This window comes from Ochotona princeps, chromosome 19 (genome assembly GCF_030435755.1).
Source record: "Ochotona princeps isolate mOchPri1 chromosome 19, mOchPri1.hap1, whole genome shotgun sequence".
Lineage (NCBI taxonomy): Eukaryota > Metazoa > Chordata > Mammalia > Lagomorpha > Ochotonidae > Ochotona > Ochotona princeps.
This window is the reverse complement of record NC_080850.1, coordinates 50,268,974-50,285,923: the sequence shown is the minus strand read 5'-3', so window position 1 is coordinate 50,285,923 and position 16,950 is coordinate 50,268,974. Positions and strand designations below refer to the sequence as shown.

At 51.6% G+C, this 16,950-nt stretch overlaps 2 protein-coding genes across 2 annotated transcripts; one reads left to right on the top strand and one right to left on the bottom strand.

The window, feature by feature from the left end:
• Positions 1 to 2,895: 2,895 nt before the first annotated feature.
• Positions 2,896 to 3,831, bottom strand: LOC101517823 (olfactory receptor 6F1). The gene has a single exon (XM_004586551.2). The coding sequence runs from the start codon at positions 3,829 to 3,831 to the stop codon at positions 2,896 to 2,898; it is 936 nt and encodes a 311-aa protein (XP_004586608.2).
• Positions 3,832 to 10,368: 6,537 nt separating this feature from the next.
• On the top strand, positions 10,369 to 11,316 carry LOC101518067 (olfactory receptor 14A16-like). Its single transcript, XM_004586552.2, has one exon. It carries the CDS (start codon positions 10,369 to 10,371, stop codon positions 11,314 to 11,316), a length of 948 nt encoding a protein of 315 aa, XP_004586609.2.
• Positions 11,317 to 16,950: the final 5,634 nt, after the last annotated feature.

The window sequence follows — 16,950 nt, the reverse complement described above, 5'->3', positions numbered from 1 at the left end:
GTGTAACTGAATATTCCAAGAGGGTGGAGTTGGGGGTGGGCTCGGGGCCTCCCATTTCCCTGTCCTTTCCTACAAGCATGGTCAGTGTCAAGGTGCAGATATATGATGACTTCACTGTGATGACACACAGGCACGTGGGCCGCTGTCTGCAGCTGTCTGCAGCTGTAGTGGCTTTTCCAGTTGGAAATTAAGCTCTGCTACTTCACACATTAAATCCTGAAAAAGGTTTTAGGAAATCAGGAATAAAAACAGCCAGATATTAAAACATGAGAAAGTATTTTAAAATTTATTCAGGACCTTCATAATAAAAACAGTAGAAGCACACAGACATTTTGCAGAGGGAAAGTGATGTTTGTGAAGGTGCCAAGCTGCAGTTTCTCAGAAGGAAATTTCATTAATAAACAATGATTACAAGCATGCGTGCACCTGCTGCTCTCACTTGGAGACAGAGTGGTGCACTCTGTGCAAGCAGATGCCTGAGTAGCCAACATGGTCGATCTCCTGACGCGAGAACAGTAGCAGCTCCTCTTCGGCATAGCTGTGTGTCTGGAAGTCGACCGATGATGAGAAATGCGACATCCCCTCAACACAAGCAGAAGCCAGATGGCGATGAGGGCTGCAGGAAGGTGCCCGCTTGGAGACCCGGCGTGAAACTCCGGGAGGGGATGCTGTGGGCTGGGGCTGTGACAGACACAGGCATGCCTCATGTCTTTCCACACAGATGGAAGCATGTCAGAAGCCGGTGTGCTGCAGCCAGGCAGCAATGGCCACCTGGGAGCTCTGGTGTGCTTGTTGCTAGGGGAATATGAGGGAAGAGTGACAGGTGAGACATGGAGCGTCCTGGAATTGCATTATGCAATTGGAACAGGTTTCCTAGCAGGGGCTGCCTGTTGGTGGTCTGTCTTGCTGCTTCTGCTCTGAGTGCCATGTAGACAAGAAAGACAAGCAGCCATGGGCAAGGGAAAGAGAAACAGCATCAGGTTAACCCAATTTGATTCAAAGTGCACTTGGCTCTGCTGGGCAGAGGCATTCCTAGAGGGATGTCTGACTTGGTGCCAGCAGATTCTCACGAGGACGAGGGTGATGCTCAGGCACGCCGGAGCTGTGTGCTCTGGGTGCCTTTCAGGGGGTGCAGAAGCAGCCGGCAGCCTTGAATTTGGCTGTTTTCTCAGCAGCTTCCTGACCCTGGGCTCCCTGCCAGCTGCCTCTGCTCTGGGCAGCAGGGGACTTGTTAGAGTAGCTTAGAGCAGGGAAGGGGCACATCCCAGGAGGGGGAGGACCTGCAGAAGCACCGTGGTGTGTGACTTCCCTCTCTGGGCTGTTGAGATACAATGAAGCATTGTGCTCATCTGGGGAGGTTTGAAGCCACAGGGAAGCCTGAATGGAGGGTTCCAGGCCTTCCTGGTGCAGATGCAGCTCTGAGACCACACAGGGCTCCTTTGCTATGTGCTTGGGTCTGGGACAGGAGCCAGCAGGAAGCTCGTCCTGTGGCCCTGGTGATCTCAGTGCCCAGGAGCTGAGCGGCCTGAGGAGGGCCCGTTTGCTTCGAGTGACGGCTGGGCCCAGAGCCACAGCCCCTGTGTTTGTGTATGTCGCAGTGTTTATAGTGGGGTCACCACTTGGCGCATTCATGAACACTCCACACGGCTCCCTCACAGTGACCCCTCGGCTGGTGAAAGATATTTTGCAATGCAGTGACACATATGACAGCCAAGGACAAGAACCCCAAATGCCATATTTGATCCTTTATCCTCTGTTACACATATGGCATCAGTGCAACAATGTAATGTGGAAACTCAGCAAGCACGTTCAGAAAAGCAGCTCAGCATCCACTTTTTAAAAAGATTTATTTTATTTTCATTACAAAGTCAGATATACAGAGAGGAGGAGAGACAGAAAAATCTTCAGTCCGATGATTCACTCCCCAACTGGCCACAAAGGCTGGAGCTGAACCAATCCAAAGCCAGGAGCCAAGAGCCTCTTCTGGGTCTCCCACACAGGTGCAGGGCACCAAGTCTTTGGGCCATCCTCAACTGCTTTCCCAGGCCACAAGCAGGGAGTTGGATGGGAAACGGGGCTGCCAGGATCAGAACTGGTGCCCATATGGGATCCTGGCAGTGCGAGGCGAGTACCTTAACTGCTAGGCTATCACGCTGGCCCCATCCACTTTTTTAAAAAATTAAAAAGATTTTTTTAAAAAAGGTGCCCCAAATCTGACAATCAATTTGTTCCTGACTTCCTGGGATGGTGTGATGAGTGTAGCTCGTGCGGCGCAGTGTGTAAGTGATATGGCTGTGCCTCATGTGGTGCAGTGTATAACTGATACGGCTAAGAGAGAAGGCAGTAGGTATTATCAGCACAGAAAGTTAATGAACTGGGAGGTGATACACAGGCTAATGGCATCATGTGGTCACTGAGCAATATGCATAGACTGAAGCTCAGCGTGGTCTGATGCCCCTTAGTTTCTCAACTATAGCCTTAATAAATGTGGGAGAATAAATCAGAGATGTTCAGTGAATACTATCTTAATAATGTCCATTGCTATCTAAGTTTAGAAAAATGAGACACATTAGTACAGTTCTATGTGCACACCTAAGATGAAGCTACAATCGCAGAATTTACATCCCAAACCCTCTTATGTGATGACAGGATAAATTGTTGCTTCACTCAACCTCACCAGTATGCTTGTTAAAGTGAACAAGAACTCCTAATTCAGATGGCTTGGTTTTTTGTTTGGTGTGGGGACTGGTATGAGACACCATGGGTTAGGATGCCCTCTGCAAAGTCGGCATCCCATGAGTGCTGGCCTCAGGGCGGCTGCTCCACTTCCTTGAATGAAACAAGAGATTCCCTGGTCCTCTCAGGACACGAGTCAGTCTGTGAACCAGGACACTGTCAGTCTGCGGGGACTCGGCCCCCTTTCCGCCTTCTCAGCAGACTGGCCCTCACCTCCTGGTTCCGGAGCGTATAGATGAAGGGGTTGAGGACAGGGGTGACCACTGTGTTGAGGACATGGACAGCCTTGCTGAGGTCCAGGGCGTCCTTGATGGAGGTCCGCACGTGCAGGAAGATGGTGGAGCCATACCACAGGAGGACTACGGTGAGGTGTGAGGAGCAGGTGGAGAAGGCCTTGCTGCGGCCACCAGCCGAGGGAATCCTGAGGACGGTGCTGAGGATGTAGACATAGGAGACCAGGGTGATGAGGCAGGAGCTCAGGATGACCACGACGGCGATCCCGAAGGCCGCAGCCTCCACAGCTCGCGTGCTGGTGCAGGCCAGTGCGATCCAGGGCGCAATGTCGCAGAAGAAGTGATTGATGGCGCGGGGCCCACAGAAGGAGAGGCTGCCGATGAGGGCGGCAGGTACGGCGATGGCCAGGAAGCCACAGGCCCAGGAGCCCAGGGCCAGCTGCACGGACAGCAGGCTGTTCATGATGACTCCATAGTGCGGAGGGTAGCAGACAGCCAGGTAGCGGTCATAAGCCATGACGGCCAGCAGGAAGTATTCTGTGCAGCCCAAGGAGAAGACCAGGTACATCTGCAGGAGGCAGCTGGTGAATCCGATGGCCTGGCTGCTCCCCAGCAGCACGGCCAGGGCTTTGGGTACCACAGCTGTGGTGTACCAAATCTCCAGGAATGACAGGTTGCTCAGAAAGAAGTACATGGGCGTGCGCAGCTGCGGGGCAATGCCCACCAGCACCAGGATGGCCATGTTCCCGCCCACCGTGAGCACATACATCACCAGGAACAGGGAGAAGAGGGACAGCTGCAGGCCCCGGGGCCCGGGGAAGCCCAACAGGACAAAGTCCTGGGTGAGTGTCTCATTCTCCATGGTAGCTCTGATGCCGGGACGTAGCCAAGGCCTCTGGGGCTGGAGAGTCAACCCTGCAGTCTGGGAAGACACAGGGAGTGGGTGGTGGAGCGGTTGCCAACCTGCCAAGCGCAGGTGGCCCGACGTGTGCTGAGTGTCTGGGCTGCTTAGAGCGGGGAGGAGCTGCTGAAGCTGCCCCAGGAAGCTGGGGTGTCTTGTCAGAACCAAAGAGTGCTTTTGAGAGGCAGGTGTACTTCAGATCCAGTGTTCAAGTCCTGTGTCTGTCTCTATTGCTGTTAGCCTCAGCCCAGTTACAACCAAGCCCACCAAGGTGGCTGCTGTATGCTGACTCCCATCAGTCCAGTTACAACCAAGCCCACCAAGGTGGCCGCTGTATGCTGACTCCCATCAGTCCAGTTACAACCAAGCCCGCTCAGGTGGCTTCTGTATGCTGACTCCGTTCCTTTGAACCCTACTGTCTGACTCTGGAATGCCAACGTGCAGTTTGCTTGTTCTGAGACCTGCCTGGCCTCCTTCATGTGTGACAGTCATGGCCCCCAAGGTGACATTCTAACATGCGATCTTCGTCTTTAATACCAATGTGGACATGTGAACTGGAAGAGTTTAGGACCTCTTTGCTTGGAAATAACCGTTGGGTTTCTCTGACCTGTCCATTTTGTGTCTCTCCTTCACTTGAACAGCCTCCCCTGCCACCACGAGACAAAGCACACAGGTGCCAGTCCGCAGCCCCAGGGCTTCCCGGAGCTCACTGGGAGCTGGCACACCATGCCAAGAGCATCATGGACAAGGGGGCATTGGTCATTTCACTCCAAGCTCCCTCTGGCATTGGACATGCCCATCCCAACCACTCCTGCTCCCAACGTCCTCACAGAACCTGGGCTGCCAGGTGGTCCACACGGTTGTGGGCCTTACACAGGATCCCTTCTGGGAGGCAGGAGGGTCTCCTGATTTGTGGGCACAGGGGTCATCTCCAACTCAGTCTCCCAAGGTGGGGCCTGGGACTCTGCATTTCATGTCCTGCCTAGGACCACAGAGAGCAAGGATGTAGCATCCTTCTCACTTTTCTTTTGACAAGGAATGTAAACGTTGGGGAGCCCTTGGGAGCTCCCAGGATTGGGGGATGTGCAGAGAAGGGCTGAGTGTGTGCCACCCACACAAGTGACTCTGGTATGGGTAAAAATTAGGCCTCCCTCCGCTCAACAGGAAAGCAGGGGTGACACTGACTAACACAACTCTGGACTTGGCCTCAGTGCAGAGTCCCGCAGGTCCTGTACCCACTGGCTTCAGTGCAGAGGCACAGGACCAGTACCCACTGGCCTCAGTGTAGAGGCACAGGACCTGTACCCACTGGCCTCAGTGCAGAGGCACAGGACCTGTACCCACTGGCCTCAGTGCAGAGGCACAGGACCTGTACCCACTGGTCTCAGTGCAGAGGCACAGGACCTGTACCCTATGCCTGGCAGAGGAGCCCCACTACCTTTAGTGTCCTGAGTGTTCATCTTCCAGCAGCTTGCCGTCTCTTCTGCCGTGTCATTCCTGCAGCATGTCTGGTGCTCTGACGCTCCAATGTCGCAGCCACACAGCGAGTCGGTTTGCTTGACCCTCATGGCAGAGTGCTGCTGCAAGCCCTGCAGTGAACAAGCGAGAGGGCAGTGATTTTCTGACCTGTAGTTGGGCTGCTGCCAGCACCAGAACCAGCGCTCAACAGTCTTGGAAAGCACCCAGGCTCTAAGCAGCTGCTCCATACAAACCGAGACCAAGACCCAGGAGTCTGACCCAGCACCCAGCACCCAGCACTCAAATCTGCCCAAGACCTGGAGGTCTGACCTCAGCGTCCAGCACTCGAACCTGCCCAGGACCTGGGGTTCTGACCTTAGGACCCAGCACTTGAATCCGCTGTGGTCAGATTTTTGCCCCCAGAACAAGCCCACCCCATTGGCAGGTTCAAAAACTGTATTTTAATTTATATTTAAAAAGAAACTGGTCAAAGAAGCGATTCTGTCCTAATATTTTTCATCTGAACAGAGAATTATATTTATCTTCAATTTTTGAAATTTAAAATCCCAAATAAATAAAACCGGTAAGGAATGGAACACAGCATCTCTTCCCTAACGGCGCAGTGGCCTGTGGACTTCCTCAGCGCAGCCTGGGCTGTGATTTGTTGCAAGGGGCCGTTCTCGTGGTCACTCTGCACCCCTCCATGGCTGAGTGACTTTTGTGTCAGTTCCAAACTTAGTGAGAATTAAAAATATCACAAAAAGCAAGATGTCTTGGGATAATACATTTTTCTTTGAATTTTAAAAACCAACAGCAAATCAGTCTACTTCACAAGGACTAGTTTCGTGATGGGTGTGATGGCTCAGAAGCGAAATCCTCCCTTGTACGCGTGGGCATCTGATATGGGCACTGGTTCATGTCCCAGCTGCTCCGCTTCCCATCCAGCTCCCTGCCTGTGGCCTGGGAAGGCAGTGGAGGACGGCCCAAAGCCTTGGGACCCTGTGCTTGTGTGGGAGACCCAGAAGAAGCTCCTGGTTCCTGGCTTTGGATGGGCTTAGCTCTGGCCATGGGTCACTTGGGGAGTGAATCAGTGGATGGAGGATCTTTTTCTCTGTATCTCCTTCTCTTTGTAAATCTGCCCTTCCAATAAAAAAAAAAAAATCTTTAAAAAAGAGACAACTGCACTCTAATGAAAAAAAAAAAAAAAAAAAAAAGAAACAAAACGACAACTGGCTTTAACACTCTACTTACCAGACACCAGACATCACATGAATTTCTTCTCTGTGGGGAGTAATCAGTTTTGCACATAACCATTTTTTCCCCATAGGAGTGGGCACTCTGCACGAAGGTAACTGCATGGAAAATGCTGGTGCACCAGCGCTGTGGGCATTTCACCTGGGCACAAACCTGTGCTCAAGCCTGCTGGGCGTCCCGACTCAGACGTCAGGCACAGGGCTCACCCAGGGCGGCCTCTCTGCCCACAGCATCTCTGCTGTCCCACCTTGGACACACCATGTCAGGTACACGGCTCACCACGGGGTGGCCTCTCTGCCCATGGTGTCTGCCCTCTGCCTCTCTGCCCACGGCGTCTCTGCCATCCCACCTCGGACAGACCATGTCAGGCACAGGATTCACCCAGGGTGGTCTCTGCCCATGTGTGTCTGTGCTCTGCTGTCCCACCTTGGATGTCAGGCACAGGACTCCACGGGGCAGCCTCTCTGCCCGTGGTGTGTTTGTCCTCCGCGTCTCTGTCCTCTGCCGTCCCACCTTGGACGTCAGGCACACGACTCGCCCATGGCGGCCTCTCTGCCCATGGAGTGTTTGGGCTCTGTGGTCGTTACCTCCTCTTACGCCATCACTCTCTCAGCTGAAGTCACACCCGAGGTTCCGATCCTGCGTCCCTCACTTCACCTTTCCCTGCTGCTGGGGTCGTCTCTCTGCTGCTCTCTCAGCCTTCTGGCATCTTCCCACGTGACCCTGGACTCTGCTCTAGTCTCCTTTCCCCTGACTCCACCCCGCCCTGATGGTACCTATGTCCACTCTTACATCCTGTTCTTGTCACAGCTCCTTGTGGAGAACAGTCTGTGGCCGGGTAATCACCTAGCCTGGTGAGTCTTCTGGGAGAAGGCCTCTCGGGGGCACTCGGGCTGTCTCTCTAGAGTGGGTGACGTCAGGTTTCTTGCAGAGCTGGATGGCCAAGTCTTTGGCGCGGGAAAGGCCTGCTTCTTGGAGTCGCACTTGTTAACCTGGGCCTTTCGCCTGCCACAAATGCTGGTGTCCAGGTTTGCAAAAAAATTCTTAAAACATAATAGGAAACAGCATGCAACTGGGAATGGCCAGGTAGTTCCGAATTAGACAGATGCTATCAGAGAAAGAAAAAACAAACCCTGGTGATGAAAATGTTAGGGAATCATTTCTGCAGTTGCTATGTCACCTGCTTTAAGGGGTTACTGCTGTCTTGCTGAGAAACCCTCTTCCTTCAGAAATCCGGGCTTTTGTGATTCTGTCGACGCACAGGCTCACTTCTCAGCCCAGCCCCAGCTGCGGATGCAGTTTCTGGACACACAATCCCTCGTTCATCACAGCTCTAGTTCCTAAGAGTCGGGAGTGTGTGTGTGCGTGTGTGTGTCTTGAATGAAGACCCAGGTTACAGTCATAAGAATGAAAATTCTAAAGCAACTTCACGGAAGGAGGCTTGAATTTAACAGATGAATTGGTGATGTTTCAACCTCAGTGTTGGCAGGAGGGGCCTGTATGTTTATGGCTAGCATTCCCAGCACTGTATAGAGGAGCTACATGGCCAGGCTCATATGCTGCTAAAGAGGCAAGTTTACAACATGACCCTGGGCTGAGCCGTGCAGCACAGGGAGCCAGGGACTGTGTCCCATCTTCATGGCATAGACGAGGTTTTGCTGTCCAATGGCTGTATTATGTTGAGGTCGTACAGTTCTGCCACGTTGGAAACAACCTTTATATCCGGGGGGAGGGGGTTGGGGAATGGGCCATTGAATGGAGTCTCAGTGCTTTGAGTGCCAATGTGGGTACCAGAGCGAAGGGGGCCATGAGTACTTCTGGCATTCAACCTCCATTCAGCGACACTAGAAGGTCACCCTGTGTGTGCCTCCTGCATGTACTATGCATCTGTGTGTGCTGTGCCCTCTGTGTGTGCTGTGCCCTCTGTGTGTGCTGTGCCCTCTGTGTGTGCCTCCTGTGTGTGCTCTGCCCTCTGTGTGTGCTGTGCCCTCTGTGTGTGCTGTGCCCTCTGTGTGTACTGTGCCCCTGTGTGTGCTGTGCCCTCTGTGTGTACTGTGCCCCTGTGTGTCCTGTGCCCCTGTGTGTGCTCTGTTGCATGTGTGCACCTGTGTATGCTTGGCACTGTGTGTGCCCTGGTGTGTGTGCTGTGCCCCTGTGTGTGCTGTGCCCTGGTGTGTGCCTCTTGTGTGTTGTGTCCTGTGTGTGCTGTGCCCCTGTGTGTGCTCTGCCCTCTGTGTGTGCTGTGTCCCCTGTGTGTGCCTCTTGTGTGTACTGTTCCCACACAGGATGCTGGCGCTGGAAGGGAAGTGGGGCAGCTGGGGCTAGAACCAGCTCCCACACAGGATGCTGGTGCTGAAAGCAGCAGCCCTACTGCTGGGACAGATCACAAGCCTGATACATTCTGCTAAGTCAGATTGTATACTTTCAGGTATTCATGGTAAGGAACACTCTCAACACAACTTGAATAAAAGACATTTTTATGCAGATGAGGAGATGAGCAACCTCCAGACAACCATGCGCACACCTGGGAGAACTGGATCTTTTATTTTCTCCCGTGTCATTAGTGTTAAATCCGTCACAGCGCAGAGCCGCTGGCTTGTGTTCCAGAAAGGTGCCCCGGGGACAGGTGCGTGGCTGTCGTGCAGATCCCTGTGGTCTCTCGGGGAGATTGTCCTCTCGTCCCCGCCCTGGGCAGTCTCCCCTGTTTATAGGAAGATCGTGAAATGCTAACGACTTCTGCTGTGGAACCAGTGCACTCTGACAGGGGATTAACCAACTCAGCAGTCACTAGGGCACAGGTGATTACGCAGCCTTCGAAATGGGACCCACAGGCCTTCTGAAGTGAAAACTTCCTCCTTTGCTGACCCACTTGCAGGACCTGTGGCAAACATGCTGGAAAGTGGCAGCCTACACCAACAGCAAGACTGGCATCACTGTGACAGAGCTGCGCCCCGGGCTTCTTGAGACTGACCTTGCGTCAGCTGTAGCCTCATTGGAGCGGCACTGTGTCTGCTTCCCCCCGTCTCGGCCCCCTCCCCGCCTTCCCTGCTCGTTTACTTTCCAGCAGACCAGCACTCCTGGGAGCCTTCAGTACGGCCGTGAAATGTGTGTGGTCTTCCACTGTACCACCAGAGGACACTAGCTGCTGGACACGCAGTCAGCCACAATGACTTACACCTGTCTCCTAGATTTTTGAGGTTTAGAAGGTAATTAAGCCCTTGCCTGTTTCAGGGACAGTGAACAGACTGCCCTCTCCATGCAGGCCAGCTAGCCTCACGGGAAAGGACACCCATGAAACATCTCCCCAGTGTTGTTCCGAACAGCTGCATTTCAACCAGATTCAAGCCTTACATCAGGGATAGAAAAAGCGACTGTCCGCCCCCCTCAGTGTGAGCCGAGCGTGGTGTCTATTTGTCAGGGAAAGAGCGACTGTCCCCCTCAGTGTGAGCCGAGTGTGGGGTCCGTTTGTCAGGGAAAGAAAGAGCGACTGTCCCCCCCACTCTGTGAGCCGAGTGTGGGATCCGTTTGTCAGGGAAAGAGCGACTGTCCCCCTCAGTGTGAGCCAAGTGTGGTGTCCGTTTGTCAGCGATAGAGCAACTGTCCCCCTCAGTGTGAGCCGAGTGTGGGGTCCGTTTCTCAGGGAAAGGGCGACTGTCCCCCTCAGTGTGAGCCGAGTGTGGGGTCCGTTTGTCAGGGAAAGGGCAACTGCCCCCTCAGTGTGAGCCGAGTGTGGGGTCCATGAAGGGTAGTTGTTGATGTCTACTTTGTTTTACAGGTAGGGGCAGCATGGCCGAGCGAGGGGCCAATGTGACCACCATAACTGAATTCCTGCTGTTGGGGCTCCCTGAGGGCCGGGCACAGCAGGTGTTGTGTGCCACCCTTTTCTTGCTGATCTACCTGGTGGCCCTAACAGGGAACCTCCTCATCATCACCCTCACCAGTCTGGACCGCCGTCTCCAGACCCCCATGTATTTCTTCCTGAAGAACCTGTCCTTGATTGACATCTGCTATGTGTCCGTCACTGCCCCCAAGTCCATCATGAACTCTCTGACCAACAGTCGCTCCATCTCTGTGCTGGGCTGTGCCTCCCAGGTCTTCTTTGTCTTTGTCTTTGCCAGCTCAGAGTTGGCCCTACTTCTGGTGATGTCCCATGACCGCTATGTGGCCATCTGCCGCCCTCTGCACTACGAGGCCGTCATGTGTCGAGGTGCCTGTGTGCGGGCGATGAGTGCAGTGTGGCTCAGTGGGTGTGCGTATGGGTCCCTCCACACCACAGGCACATTCTCTGTCCACTTCTGTGGGTCCAACGTCCTGCCCCTGCTCTTCTGTGATGTCCCCTCGCTGCTCGTGCTGGCTTGCTCTGGAGAGCAGTCCCTGGAATACGCATTCCTCATCGCCAGCTTTGCTCTGGCCTTTTCCTGCTTTCTTTTCATGGTTGCCTCTTATGTTCACATTTTCTTGGCTGTCCTGAGGATTCCATCTGCACATGGAAGGCTCAAAACCTTCTCCACCTGCATGCCACACCTCGTGGTGGTGACGCTGTTTCTGTGTGCCGGCAGCGTCTCCTACTTTGGCACCACCGATGATTCCGTGTCTCCCTGGAACCTGCTCATGTCTGTGGTGTATTCTATGGTCCCTCCCAGCCTGAACCCACTCATCTACAGCCTGAGGAACAAGGACATGAAGGAGGCCCTGGGCAAGCTGCTGAGGGGTCAGTTGTCAGCAAAGCTGTAACTGTTCCACTGCTGTAGGGACGGATGGCTAGTGTGCAGTAAAGCCGATGGATTCCTTTACTGCTACTGTGCCCGTTGTCCTTGTCACAGCTCCATCAGATTCTGTATTCTGTAATCAAACTCAGACACAATCAGGCTTTTAAAATTCTTAGACAATTGACGTGCATGTAGGAAACACTATGGGTGAACACATTTCATCACAGTTTCTTGCCAGGTGTTTGTTTCTTGTCTGTCCATCACCAGTCACTGCTTCTGGACATGGTGTGTCATCTCTGGCTGCACTTCTATGGCAGCTTCCAGCCCAAGTGTCCCTTGGGGGGCAGGAGTGGGTCCCACATAGGGGCATCGGATGAAGTTCAGGGTCCCGGCTTTGGTCCTCCATAGTTACTGTAGACACGTGCAGAGCAAGCCAGCTGATGGAAGACCGCCTCTGTCTGTCTCATTCTCTGACTTTCAAATAGACAATTAAAATAATAATAATGTTTTTTTTCTCAAGCTTCTATTCAAAACAGAGCTATAAAATTGATCAGAAAAGTATTTCAGTAGTGATAAGGTTTAATTTCTCATCAACTAGGACATTAAGAGCGATTTTGATAAATGATGACACACCTACACATGCCTAGTTAAAATGCAATTCCAGTGAAAATATGTGACTGATATTATGGAAATTACTATCTTAAAACTCATATTTTAGAACTGGTGCCATGGTCAGTGTTGCTGCTCTGCGAGGCTGTGGCCATGAGGTTGCACTGTCCATCAGGCTGCATTGTCCATGAGGCTGTGTTGTCCATGTCTGTGAAGCTGTCTTGTCTGTTGCTTGTGAGGCTTTGTTGTTACTAAGGCTGTGTGGTCTGTGAAGCTGTGTTCTCTCTGAGGCTGTGTGGCCCTCGAGGCTGTGTTCTCTGAGGTTGCGTGATCTGCGAGGCTGTGTGGTCCTCGAGGCTGTGTTCTCTGAGGTTGTGTGGTTTGTGAGGCTGTGCTTAACCCAGCTCAGGACCCTCTGCTTGGGGTCTACGTAGAGTTCTCTCTCCTTCCACTCGACAAAGCCAGAGGTATTTTCTTGTTTCTTTTTTGAGCTTTTGTCCTTCCTTTTTCCACTCACTGCAGAGTCTGCCTTTGCTCCCTTCAGCTCTACCCAGCTCACTTCCGAGAGCTTCGACTGCGGGTTGGGAACTTGAAATGGATGTTTGAGTCCATCGAGTCTTTAACCATTAATTGCCTAAATACATGTTGCATCCAGTATAGCTATCAAAGTAGCTACTCTGACAGCTGATTATTGAGTTACTGATTTCAATGTGTTATCACACTCATCACTGCATTTATTCTCTGCTCCAATGTTAATTTTTAGCTAACTATTGAGTTAAATCACTGTTTAAATATGCTATTTTTAGCTAATTGTGATATCAACTAAGTCCTTCAATATATTGCTTTTAACTAATTATTAAATTGCCTCACTATTGCAATTATTCTATTACTTTTCAAATTCATATTTATTTCATGGATTTACTTTTACATTTATTTATTTATTTAAACATTTTTGTTTTAGATGATGTTTACATAGTCGGTCAGTGTGGGAAGGATTGAGGGTTAGGGAGAAGTGGGTGTGGTCATTGTTTCCAAGCTTTCTATTTCTTCTTCCTGTTTCGGGAGGGTGAGGGAAAGAGATAAGGGGTTAGGCCATTCCCAAACTCCCCACCATCCCAGTACCCGAGGGTGGGGAAGGGCCACCTGATATTAACCCAGGGTCACAGTGTGGTGCATGCTCTGTGGGTTCTGCCCAGGTGGATGTGATAGTTTTGAAATGCTGTCGATCTTGCCAATCTATGGATGAAGAATCCCTTCCAATGTCCATTGGCTCATGCCATCGACCTTATAGTCTCCAAATGCCCATATATTTGTTGTTATTGTTTGCCTGAGGTAGTTGTCCATATGTTCTGTTCTACATTCTCTGCTGTGTTACCAGATGTCCTTTGCAGGTCCCAACGAGCTACCATGTCCTCTATGTCCATGGTCTGCCATCCAGCACTCCATCTTCTACACTGTGGAGGACCAGGTCTCCTAAGTGGATTCATGGACCTCAGTCAGGTGACCTGGGCCATGTTGGACCCCCTACCCCTGGAGTTCATCAACCCAGACCCCCCCGTGCCGGTGGGCCCTAGGATGTGGGTCAGGAGATCCAAGGCCAGGCCGGACCTCCCACTCCTGAGACTCATGGGTTCAGGTCCCATAATGCAGGTGGGCCCAAGACCCTGGGCCATTCAATCCGCGACCTGCTGGACCCTCCACTCCTGGGACTCATGGACCTGGTCCCCACCACACAGGCAGGCTCAGTGGCCTGGGCCAGGATACCCAGACCCCTCTGGGCCCACCATCCCTGGGGCTCACGGGTTCAGTACCCACCACGGAGGCTTGCTCTGGGCCAGGAGACCCAGGTCCCACTGCACTCTGAACTCTGGTTGATGGACCCAACACCCACCATCTCCAGACTGACATTGCTGGAGACCAGCTCCAGCCGAGTACGAAACTCAAGAAGGGTGTGTGAAATAGGTATAGAGAGAAAAGAAACGAACCTCTACAGTTTCTGGATCATAATGGAAAATGCAAGGAAGCTGTCTGCTTTATTTATACAGAAGCAGTCACAAACTCTGGCACAGACCTTTGATGTCATGGTGTTGCATCCACTTGACCACAGAGCAATACAATTACAAAGTTTTCTTTAGGGGCAGTTTGACACAGCTTCAAGGTGGCACAATTTACAGCAGCTCAAGAGGTGAGTGAGGAAGGATCACGCATTCCTTGCTTAATCTTGGCTTGCCAGCCCCTGCCTGCTCTCCTCAGGTCTGGGCTCCAATCTTGGTGCCACCTGTGACAACCAGACCCCAATCCTGAATTCTTCATGGGTAATAAGGCTGAGGCCTTGGTTTATGGGGATTGGGGCAATTGGCACCAAAGGTCACGGTGGCCATTAGGTCTGCAAGCTCACACAGTTTGTTAGCTAAGCAAGTAAATCAGGAGTTATAAAGGGGAAAAGAATTACAATTAGCAATGAGTCATGTTTACTCCATTTTGATTTCAACTGTACAATGGACAAGTGAGAGTTTCCAAAGATAATTCTGCGAATTGTTTCACCTTAACGCAGGGCATTATCCATTCTGATGTTGCAGCCAGGAATTCCTCAGTAGATAACACATATTAATCAGTAATACACTCCTACTACAATTCTCATTCTACAGCTTATCAGATAGAGGAGAAAATATATTACAGAGGGGAAAAGATAAAGTTCAGAAACAGAAAACTACAAACATAAATTCCCGCTATAACTATGGACCCAATAACCATAAGTTAGTTTGAAAGCATGTGTTATGATGTTGCTACAGACATTCTTGAGCTCTTCCAGCCAAAGGGCCATAAGAGCGACTGAGCAGCATACGTTGTTAAAGGCCCGTTCACCAAGACGTTATCAGCAACATTAACTCCCAAGCTCACGTTGGTTGCAAAAACCATCTCGCAGGGGCAAACAACAATGCCTCAATAGATTACAGAATTCTTAGCGGGGTGGTTGGGTGTCCTTGCAAAGGGAGGTGGAACTGCGTTCAGGTGGTTGTAAAGACATCCACCAGCCCCTGCCATGCAGCTGGAAGCTCCCCTGGGTCCTGCCAAACAGGGGAGCTTTTCTCTTCACATCTTCATGTCGTCCACACCTACTGCATGGACCCCAGTAGACATTGATCATCTTTCTCAACATCCACCAGTGAGTACTACAGCCTAGTTCAACCCAACCTTTCCCCAGTTCCAGCCTGTGCTAGTTGGTGCTGCAACCATCATTTCCCAGGCTGCCCCCAGTCCTAGCTTGAGTGTGAACTGGCTGGTGATGTGGCCTGGCTCATCCCCTTCTGCACCCATCCTAGTTCTCAGATCTGTTAATGGATGTTATGAACTGGCCAGGCCTGGTCCACCTCCTGACCTGACCCACATGTTTGCTGGCAAGGCATTGTAACCTGATCTGGTTTGGGCTGCTCCTAGCCTTGGTTCTTGCACATATCTGCAGTGACTGCAACCTGACAAAAGGGTTTACCAAACTCCTCTATGCAGTCTCTTCCCAGTGGCAGATCTTGTGCATACTGGTGGGTCCCTGGCTGGGTTGACTTTGTCCACCTATTATTCTGGCAGGAATGGTGTCCTTGCCCAATCAGTTCACACTCTTTCTGATTCTTACTGTTGGGTGCTACAATCCATCCACACCTGGTCTGTGCCTAGACACAGCTCTCCACATGGTTTAGCAGGAGCTAAATATAGCCCGTTCTATACCCACCCTTACTCTCTTGAGTGCCAGTGGGTGCTGGAGTCCAGCCTGGCCCTCCCCAGAACCAGACTCCACCCATGCCAAGGGAGATTACAGCCTTGTTCAGCCCAGGACAATACACCGATTCTGGCACTCGCATTCACTGATGTTTAGTCCAGCCCAGCCAGAGCATCCTCTTCTAGAACTGTGTGTAGACTTGGAGATGACCATGTTGGATGTAGGTGTAGACCTGTATGTAGACTTGGAGGTGACCATGTTGGATATAGGTGTAGACCTATGTGTAGACTTGGAGGTGACGATGTTGTATGTAGGTGTAGACCTGTATGTAGACTTGGAGGTGATCCTGTTGGATGTAGGTGTAGACTTGTGTGTAGACTTGGAGATGACCATGATGGATGTAGGTGTAGACCTGTATGTAGACTTGGAGGTGATCATGTTGGGTGTCAGCGTTGAGAACTGTTTGGGACTGTGGAGTGAAAAAACAAGGTATGTTCACACACTGCAGTGCTGTGTAAGGTCATGGCCCTCAGCTGTGGCCTGGAGACCTTGCACGCTCCACCTGGGTCACTGTCCTTCTTAATGTGGCAGTGGGGAGTGGCTCTGGGGTCCATGCTTTGCAGTCGCTCGTATTCTCTGACCCTCCAGTAAACCAGGGTCCTGCTGGATTTTCCAGGTGTCCAAGGTCACTGTCATTGGGAAGTTTAGATTTCACAACATGTTTTGTCAGGATGGATATAGAATGCTCTCTGCTCCAGCTGCTTAGGTATCCAGAGAAGAAGGGTGTGAATGACTTCAGCTTTTTCACCATTCTCATTCTGCACAGCAAAGTGTGTGTCACATAAATGCGAAGTGTGTATAATGTATGAAGTGTGAAGCACCTGTGAAGTCCACAGTCTCTGCTTGGGCCTCAGTACACACATGTGGACTACATTCATGCACATGTTTTTTTCCAGTGTGGGGGAGACCTCTCTATAAACAGGGGGAAGAGCTGAGTAGAAGGGGGCTTCTTCTACTTGATGTTAGTGATAATTCATGCCCATGCCTTGCAATTTCTACATTGTGGCCAATTTTACCATTTTCATGGAAAGGCCTTAGGACATAAATACTAAGCTCTTGCAGGAGATTTGTGGGGAAGTAGGAACCCCAGATTGGCAAAGCTGTGGAGGCACACACAGGAAGCATGTGGGATGGGCTGAGCTCTGTGAACAGGAGGCTTACACAGGAAACTCGTGGGATGAACTGATCTCCATGTTTGGGGCAATGAGAAGGTGAGTGCCACGCCCTGCCTGTGATCCCCAACACAGCTCCCACATACTCTAGCCCACGGAGAAA